The sequence below is a fragment of the Orcinus orca genome, chromosome X, assembly GCF_937001465.1.
Source record: "Orcinus orca chromosome X, mOrcOrc1.1, whole genome shotgun sequence".
NCBI classification, from domain to species: Eukaryota; Metazoa; Chordata; class Mammalia; order Artiodactyla; family Delphinidae; genus Orcinus; species Orcinus orca.
Window position 1 is genome coordinate 46,426,911 of NC_064580.1, and position 8,219 is coordinate 46,435,129.

The 8,219-nt window shown below is 60.8% G+C and overlaps 1 protein-coding gene and 1 non-coding gene across 5 annotated transcripts; both read right to left on the minus strand.

Moving 5' to 3' along the window:
- Positions 1–296: 296 nt before the first annotated feature.
- On the minus strand, positions 297–7,793 carry LOC125960236 (melanoma-associated antigen D4). 4 transcript variants are annotated; one of them, XM_004286282.3, is made up of 13 exons: positions 7,636–7,793; positions 6,464–6,674; positions 5,388–6,218; positions 4,797–5,003; positions 4,628–4,691; positions 4,320–4,399; positions 3,838–3,929; positions 3,118–3,197; positions 2,991–3,033; positions 2,512–2,574; positions 1,399–1,513; positions 697–1,127; positions 297–505 (listed from the first exon to the last, which is right to left on the minus strand). In XM_004286282.3, the coding sequence occupies exons 2-13, from the start codon at positions 6,671–6,673 to the stop codon at positions 496–498; spliced, it is 2,226 nt and encodes a 741-aa protein (XP_004286330.1). In that variant the 5' UTR covers position 6,674; positions 7,636–7,793; the 3' UTR covers positions 297–495. The 4 variants fall into 4 exon arrangements, with proteins under 4 accessions (XP_004286330.1, XP_049560557.1, XP_049560558.1 ...); XM_049704600.1 differs by having other exon boundaries at positions 6,464–6,704; positions 7,636–7,792; XM_049704601.1 differs by having other exon boundaries at positions 685–1,127; positions 7,636–7,784.
- On the minus strand, positions 1,760–1,888 carry LOC117199058 (small nucleolar RNA SNORA11). Its single transcript, XR_004480248.1, has one exon. It is a non-coding gene; the product is annotated as a small nucleolar RNA SNORA11 (small nucleolar RNA).
- Positions 7,794–8,219: the final 426 nt, after the last annotated feature.

The following is an 8,219-nucleotide window of genomic DNA, read 5'->3' on the forward strand; positions in this document are numbered from 1 at the left end:
CTTGGTGGGAGGGACGGTGGCACCGGCTCACGGCCCTCCACCCCACCCCTTCTCCTGAGGATCCCCACTGGCATTTAACCGGGGCCACACAGTGTAAGAAATCATGAAACTGTATGGGCCGGAGCCCCTGGAAACTCTTGGCCTCCACACTCAGCTGGCATCTCTGCGCCTCCCAGTGCCTGACCCAGCCACACCCGTCTGCCTTTTAGGGGGAGGCGGCCCCCGCCTGTCCCGGAGGGCCTGACCACCGGCCACTCAGAGCCACACCTGCCCAGGAAAAGGAGAAGACGTCCGACTGATTTTGCAACTTTAATGCAATACTGATACCCAAAACACGACAGCACGACAAAAAGCACACAGGAAAGCAGGAAGGGCAGAGAGCGCGTCATCTGGCATGCCATCTTCCATGGACGGGGAGTAGCTGCCTAGAGTGCTCTGTCGGGGGGCAGGGGGCAGAGGAGGCACTCTGGCTCGGCAGGGGGCTGCTGCAGCTCCTCAGCGCTGCCTGGAACCGGGAGACACAAAGGCCAGAACACAAGGGTCAATACAGGTGAACCGTCAGGGATAGGAAGAACAAACTGAGCGTCCCGTCAGGCTCTCTTCGTTCCCCCATGACACCCCAGGCCTTCCCCTGACTCCTCCCAGTCCCTCCACACCCCATCCTTCAGAGTCTCATCTAATGACCTCCAATCTTACTGAATCCAGGAAAAGAAGCTGGCACTGGTTCTGGCGGCGTTTCTGGTCCGGATGGTGGAGCTGGTGCTGGGGCCATCGAGCATGCTGGTGCTGGCCGCACCATTGGTGCCACTGCTGACGCCAGCCCTCCAGGTGCCTCTCCTGTTGGCACGGTTGCTATTCAGAATGTACTGATGGTATCTGGCCCAGAAAGCGAAGGGGATCCTGGACCAGGCGTCACCAAAATCTCCATCCTCATCCCAGGTCAGGAGCTCGACCTGTATGTCGTCCCAGCTCCACCGTCCAATCAGAGCTTCCTCCCCGATGTTCATCTGGGCCCTCATCTGGGCCCTGGCATGTTCCTCAGCCATATCCACATCCATCGTCTTGAAAGCATCATCCACAGCCTCCAAGAAATGAGCCCTCCATTCCCGGGGGTCTCGGTTCTGATACTGCGGTGGAAGAACAGCAGCCGTCGGAACAGCTACCCCACCTCGCTCAGCACCTGCTTCCTGCCATACGCCCTCCTGAGCGCTTTGCAAAATCATGATAGAAACCCGCACGACTGGAATCGGGCTCCCATTATTCTGTGCCAGACCTGGGATTTCGCCCCACCCACTCACTACGTCTGTGAACTTGTGTCAGTGACTTAGGAACCTTTCTGGGCCTCAGCGAACCAACGAGGTATGGGAAACTCCAGCCAGAACAGAGGCTCTGCCTTACCTGGGCGATGAATCTCAGCACCCTCATCTTGCTGGTCTCGTGGCGGGCGCGCAGGCCCCAGAGGAACTCATACTCGGGGGGGCTGCTATTGGGGATCTTCTTGTATTCCAGGTACCTGCGTGAGAGAGGAAAATAAACTTCTGCTTCCAGCCAGGCAGACCTGTTGCTGCACCAGTGGCTCCCAGGTGGCCCCTTCCCAGCCCCGAGGCTGCAGCTTGGCTGCCGCAGGAGGCCTGCCCTGGCCCCGCAGCCCTTGCCTCGCTCCCACGCTCACTCCCAGGGGTTTCTGCCTCCAAAACTGAGGTGCTCACACCCTTAGGCCACTGGTCCTGCCCAGCAGCCACGTGGACGTGCAGGGGGCACGTGTAGGGTATTTGTTCATAGGAAGGCCACGAGTTTTGTGCCCCTTGTCACAATAACCCAGGTTCCTGTTGGGTGTGTTGTAAACAGAGGAGCCATTTCTTCAGGCCCCCTGCTCTGAGCACACCCCACCATGGGGCTCGTCCGTGGCCTGGCTGAACCCTGGGACAGTCCACCCTAGAAAATGACTGTACAGGAAGAAACAGTCAACCAAGAGCAGTGGACTCCATGCATACTCTCGACCATCTGTGTGTGTGTGTGTGTGTGTGTGTGTGTGTGTGTGTGTGTGGTGCAGGGGGCGGGGGTGGGGGTGGTGAACATGCATACGGGCCTGTGTGAGGGCACACAAGATCTCCAAGCACCGAGGATGGGGTGGGCCTGGGCTAGAAGGTCAGCGGGGCTGGACTCCAGGCCCAAATGGGCCTTATCCCAGCCGGAGCCATGTCAGGCTTCCACTCTCTGAGCCCCAGGCTCCTGAGATGTAAAGCCGGGGACACTGCCTAGAGGGCAGCTGCTGAACGAGATGGGGGCTGTACCACCCCACCTGGTGCTCGCAGTCAGCATGTGCTCCCTTTCCCCAAGCCTCCCTGGAATTGCCCTCCCCCCAACACTCACATTCCCCCCCACCCCACACTCACACCAGACACCCATCCCTCTGGTGTTAAGACATGGGCTGGGGAATGGCTTCCTCAGCCAGAGCAGCACACGAGGAAGGCCTGAGTGGGAGGCAAAGTGAACTCAGTCGATACTCACTTCTGCTTCACAAAGTCCTCTGTAATGAGTTTCCTCAGATCGCCCAGGAATGGGTGCCTCACCCTGAGTGCAAGGAAAGGAATGCATGACTAGAGACAGTGGCAGTGCCCGGGGTGGGCGGGAGCACTCCCAGCAGGACTGAGAGCTTCCCAGCCTGTGGGGTGTCCCCATGGATGCCTGGGCCGGCAGCAGAGGCCAGACGGCCACTTGTCAGCGACGCCCCAGGGAGGGGTTTGACGGAGCCCCCAGGTCCGATGGTTTCTCTTAGTTCTCATCTGGGAACAGAGAAGGCACACGGAGCAGAGGGGGTGCTCAGTGCTCAGGACCGTTTCCCCACGCACCCTGGTGGGACCCTTTGCGCTCTACCTAGTCCAGGACGCCACGCCCCGCAGAGACCACTAGGCCACTGCAATCCCGGGGCCTCTTGTGCCCAAGGACAGACACACTGAGGAGTGGGAGCCGAGAGACCCCAATCATACCCGGGGCGCAGTCCCATCTTGCGTAGTGCCTCCCAGAGGACAGCTGCGAGGGGAGATGAGGTACAAGAGTTTAGCACACGGAGGTGAGACGGCGGGCAACCCCCCAGCTGCAGGTCCAGCCACTCACCCTCGCTGGCACGGTTGCCGTTCATGAAGATGACGCCCAGAATCACCAAGAGGAGACTCAGTCTGGGAGTGTCCTTGGTCCTGAAGGTGTAGAAAGAGGGATCCTGTCCAGCAGCCATTTTCCCGGGGGGACCACAGCCGGCTCACTCAACTAGCCTCTCCCAGATTGCTGGGCTACAGGGCAGCTCCTCCTACTCTGTATGGCTTGCGCTACCTGGTCCAGACAATTCATTCCTCGGCCTGAGACTGAGTCCCTTCATCCATCAAATGGGGATGCTAACACCTCCTCCCAGGGCTCTGCCGAGGATGGGGTTAGGCAGGGAGCAAACGGTTGGCAACCCTGTGTCCAGAGGCACATCCAGACCTTCCCTGCCCTTTGCGCATTGCGTCGGGAGCACAACTCCACTGGAGAGCACCCCCACACCCCCGTCCCCCTGCCGAGGCCCACTCTGCCAAGCCCTGGCCAGGACCTTAGCAGGGAGAGGCAACCAAGGAGCTTGCTTTCCTAGGAAGATGGGGGTGGGGAAGGGTGGGCAGGGGCGAAACCCGGAGAGCAGCAAATCCTCGGCCCAGGCTACTGCCCCTGCCAGCCCTTAACTGCTCAGCACCGCTAACTCTGGGTGGGAGCCATGCTAGGCCCCCCAACCCCACTTTCCCGTTTCTCTGAGAGGAGCGGGGAGGCACCACCAAGGAAGGCCACCACCCTCCTGTGCTCTCTCACTTTCCCAGGAGGCGGGCTGACGAATCCCGTGTGCAGACAAGAATGTAGAGGTGTTCTTCCTTGTCGATTTCCTTCAGGTGGATCCCAAACTTCTACATGGGGGAGAAAACAGAATGTGAGATCAAACATCCATGTTGGGTGTCCTGCAGGCAGTCACTCAATTCCCCGTTAGAGCTTTTCCTTGGCGGGGAGCCCCAAGCCCTGGGGGAGGAGGAAGAAGAGAGGCCGCAGAGGAAGTACCCTGTGGGAGCACTGACACTGGCTGAGACAATGGGATCCACCTTAGGAGACCACAGACACTCAGAGAGCACGAAGGGCAAGAAGGAGGGAAGGAGGCAGGCAGAGGAAGCTCCCAGGTGGAGAGGCCAGGGAGGGCTTCCTTCCAGAGCACATAGTCCTGCCCTTGGGCCTCGAGGGGATGCAGGGGGCAAGGGTTCCCTGCGGCCCCTGCTCCACAGAGCTGCCCCCGGCCCCGCACCCACCTTTTCCAGAGTGTACGTTGCTCGTTCAATGATCTCAGGGAAATGTTCATCGTATTCTCGGATGACATCCTTCAGCATGTCTGCAGGAGGGGAGGGGTGGGCAAAGCACCGAGGCTGAGCAGGGGCCACAGAGCTGCAGCTTTTCTGTCAGCCCTGCTGAAGGGAGCACACTCAGGACCCCACACCGTGCAAATGGAGCCATCAGCCAGGCCTGATGTGTGTGTGTGGGCATCTGATGGGAGGCCCACAGGGCAGGGTTGTGGGAGGGGGGAAGGGCAGAGCTCAGGGAGGGGGCACAGGTTGCCCACCTGAGCGCTTGATGGGGATCTTCTTGTAGTCTTTAATCATCAGATATTTCACCAACTTATTTGCCTGGAGAAGGAGGGAGCACACGGGTAGACCAAGGCGTGGGCGACCTCAAAGAACAGGCCCGCAAGGGAGGAGAGGAGCGAGATGGGGGAAGGGCAGGCTTCTTACCCTCTCTTGCAGAAGGGTCACATTGCGGGGTGGCAAGCACAGTACGTGCCTTGAGGGTACCTGGGACCTCAGGGCCATGGGGGGCCGAGGGGCCATCTGAGGCCGCACAGTTGTCAGTGGGGGCTGCGATGCCCTCCAGGTCGGTGGGACCGCAGGAGGCTCTCTCTCCTCCTCGCTGCTCTCATATTCGTCATCCAGGTGCTTGGACTGTACCATCAGACAGAGGAGAGACTCAGGGCTACCAGGCTACCCGTGCAAAAGCACCTGGCACACATCTTAACCAGAGCAGGTACTTGGAGATAAGGGTAGTAGGAACAGCGGATGACACGTGCCGAGTGCTTACTAAGTGCCAGGCACTGAGCCAACCGCTTCTCCCTCCAGGCCTGAGGGTAGGGACTACGTGGAGTAAAAACATGCTAGTTAACCTGTCTTGGAGAAACATGCACAAGCTGAGAGAAGAGGGGAGGGAAGGAGAGGGAAGGAGAGGGGAGGGGAAGGGAGGGGATGCGGGGAGGGAGAGGAGGAGGCAGAGAGGAGAGGGCCCAGAAAGCAGGGGAGCAAGGGGGGTTGGAGACAGCAGGGAGGTCTCACCTTCTTTGTCCTCTTGCCTCCCATCCTGGCCCAGGGCTCCGCACTCTGCTGAGAGGTGGCAGCTGCACCCTCAGGCTCAGGGATGCTCGTGGCCATCTTGGCCTTGGCAGCAGCTGCTGCCACAACATTCTGAGGCTCCACCCACCGAGTCTTGGCGAGAGCCTTCCCAGACTTGGTCGTCTTTGGCCGGGTGGCTGCCCCCTCCCCGGCAGAGGCTGCCTGGGGCCCCCCGGAGGCAGCACTGGGGCCCTCTGTGGCAGCCTCTTGGGCCGGGGCAGGTCTCTTGGGGCGTGGGAAGGCCATGCCACTGACACCTGCCGGCTGGGTGAAATCAAAGACATCGTTCTGACCCAGGAAGGCTGTTTTGGGCCGGGTGGCATCCATCTCACTGGCACGTGGGGCCTGGGAGAAAGCACAGGCCGTACTAGGGCCCTCGGCAGCAGCCTCCTGGGCCCGGGAGGATGTCTGGGGCTGCGTGGACCTTGCTGGAGCCCCGGGGGTGGCCATCTCGCTCTTGACTAGCATCTGGGAGCTGTGCGGAGAAGCAAGGCTTGTCTCAAGGGTGGCTGCCTGAGCCTCGGCAGCGGATGTCATGGGCTGGGTATCGCCTCCTGAGCCCTGGTCTGTGGCCACTGAGTGGTTAGCGACCACCTGATGGTAGGTGGCACGGGCAGCAGCAGCAGCGGCCCGAGCAGCTTGGTTAGAGGAGGCGGCCCGGGCTACGTTGGCAGCACGGGCAGCCGGCTCGTTGGCAAGTGTTTCTGGATCCATCCGAAATGCCTCCAGCAGAGTCCTGGCCAGCATAGGGTTTTCAAGTTCCCAGGGCTCATTCTGCAAGACCAGGGAGGGGAGGGCAAGGCAGACAGCTGTACACACTCGCCCTGTGCTGGCCAGCCCCCGACCAGCCCCCAGACCCTCCCAAATCCCCCTTCTCCCAGCAGGAGAGGGAAGGTTTGGTGAAGCTGGGCAGTCCTTCCCCATTCAACTCCAGCCTTCACCCACCCCCTCCTCCCATCCTCCCTGACGTCGCAGGAGGGAAGGCCCAGGGCTAGCAGGTGGCCGACAAGGGGCCTCACCGCTAAGATGCGAAAGCCTGGACCCAAGCTCCCAAAGGCTCTGAGGATACGGATGTCAAAGCTGGTGAGGGCTCCGTAGCCTCCAAAAGCACCAAATTCTTCATAGTCGTTGCCTTCAACCATGTCTTCCTCCCCGACTTCATCACTACCCTCGTCCATGTCTTCAACGTTGTACCCTTCAGATTCTTTGTGGTAGCTTCCCTCAGCCATGCTGGGGGTCCCAAGGAGAAGAGAGCTCAGCCTGAGAGGGACGGGGAGGCCTCTTCAGGGGGAGGGGGGCAGGACCCAGCAGGAGGCCGGATCTCTCAGGAAGTGGGGAGCTGCAATCATCAGGTTACCAGGCAGTATAAGGTCGGGGTGGGTGGGGGAGTGAAGGCTGCTGGGGTAGATTCCCTCAGAGACAGAGCCCTAAGAGAAGGATAGAGGAGGTCGGAGGAGTCCCTACACTGAAAGGGGAGTTTAGGACAGGCAGGCTCCCCGGCCCAGCGGCCGGATTTGAACAAGGGGTGCACTGGCGGGCCTGGGTCCAAAGAGTCCCATAGGAGATGCGTTGAGAGAGGGAGAAATAAAGCGCCTGAATTTAATGCCTGGAGCAGGGGGCCAGGACGGTGGGGAGGAGAATGACATGAGAGGGCTGAGACAAACGGGGACCGCTGGAAGCTCTGGGAAAATGAATCCCAGGGACCCTCTAAGTGCCGGTGGGGGGATTCAGCTGATTCAGGTCTAGGTTGGGCTCATACAGGAGCGCTCAAGGTGTATGGGGTGGGGGTCTTCGGGCTAGGTGAGGCTCGAACTGGAGCGCTGGAGGTCTCAGAGGCCAGGACTGCAACTCCAGGAAGGGGGCAAAACGTTCAGTTCCACTGGATTGATCTCAGAGTGTTTGGGGTGGAGGTGGGGCCTCCGCTCTAAGGAAGCTCAGCACGGAGCACACGGGTCTGTTAAAGGGGTTCGGATGGTGGGCTCCGGTGTAAGTAGGGCTCGGATCGGGGAGCCTGCGTCTGATGGCGGTGGAGGGGGGAGGCTCCTATCTAGACCGCGGGTCTAAGGGGGTTCAGGTTCTGCGTGCTTGGGCTTTGTTCAGATCCGGGGGCGGGGGATTGGGGATGGGGAGGGCACAGCGTACCCTCGTTCCACTCGCTCTCTCCCGGTCCTGTCTGGGGCTGGATCCTTACCTTCCCTGGGGCTCCAATGGCGTCCGTCCTCAGCACCAGGAACCCCGCAGCCGCGCCCTCGCCTACTGCTGCCAGCACAGCAGCTCCGACCACCCCGCCCCTTTTCTCCGCGCAACGCCCCCCCTCCCCGCCGCGCGGCTGGGCAGCCTGCGCATGCGCGGACCCCTCCAGCCGGCCCGCTTTCCCAACAAAAGCCTTTCCCACCAGGTCCCCTGTGCGCATGCGATTCCGCCAGTGGGTGGGCGGGGTAGGGGGGCGTTTTCTCCTTCCCGCCAGATTCCCCTCACCGTTCCCCACCTCCGCCTCCGCGCCCCCGACCGCAGGCGCGGGCACTCACACCCTGTACTGCGGTTCCAACCCATCCATCATACACCCTCAGTCCCCCCACTTTTGCACAATGCTTCTCAGCCCTGCCCTCCCCCTTGCCTCTAAGCTCCTCCAGTGTGGTCTGGAATACACTGAGCCCTGCTTCCCCAGCGTGACCCCTAGGTCACCAATACAGAGGTCTCTAGCCCAGTCTGCAACTGCAACAAGAGAAATGGAAATGGCGAGAGGACACCAGTTCCCTTTGCGTTCCCCTCCAC

What these genes read in the sequence shown, in the direction of transcription:
- LOC125960236 (XM_004286282.3), bottom strand. Translation starts at nt 6,673, where the DNA reads ATGGCTGAGGGAAGCTACCACAAAGAATCTGAAGGGTACAACGTTGAA. An exon ending in AAGATGGGACTGCGCCCCGG is followed by an intron (nt 2,575 to 2,990) that starts GTATGATTGGGG and finishes CCTTGCACTCAG; the next exon opens with GGTGAGGCACCCATTCCTGG. An exon ending in TGCTGAGATTCATCGCCCAG is followed by an intron (nt 1,128 to 1,398) that starts GTAAGGCAGAGC and finishes CTTCCACCGCAG; the next exon opens with TATCAGAACCGAGACCCCCG.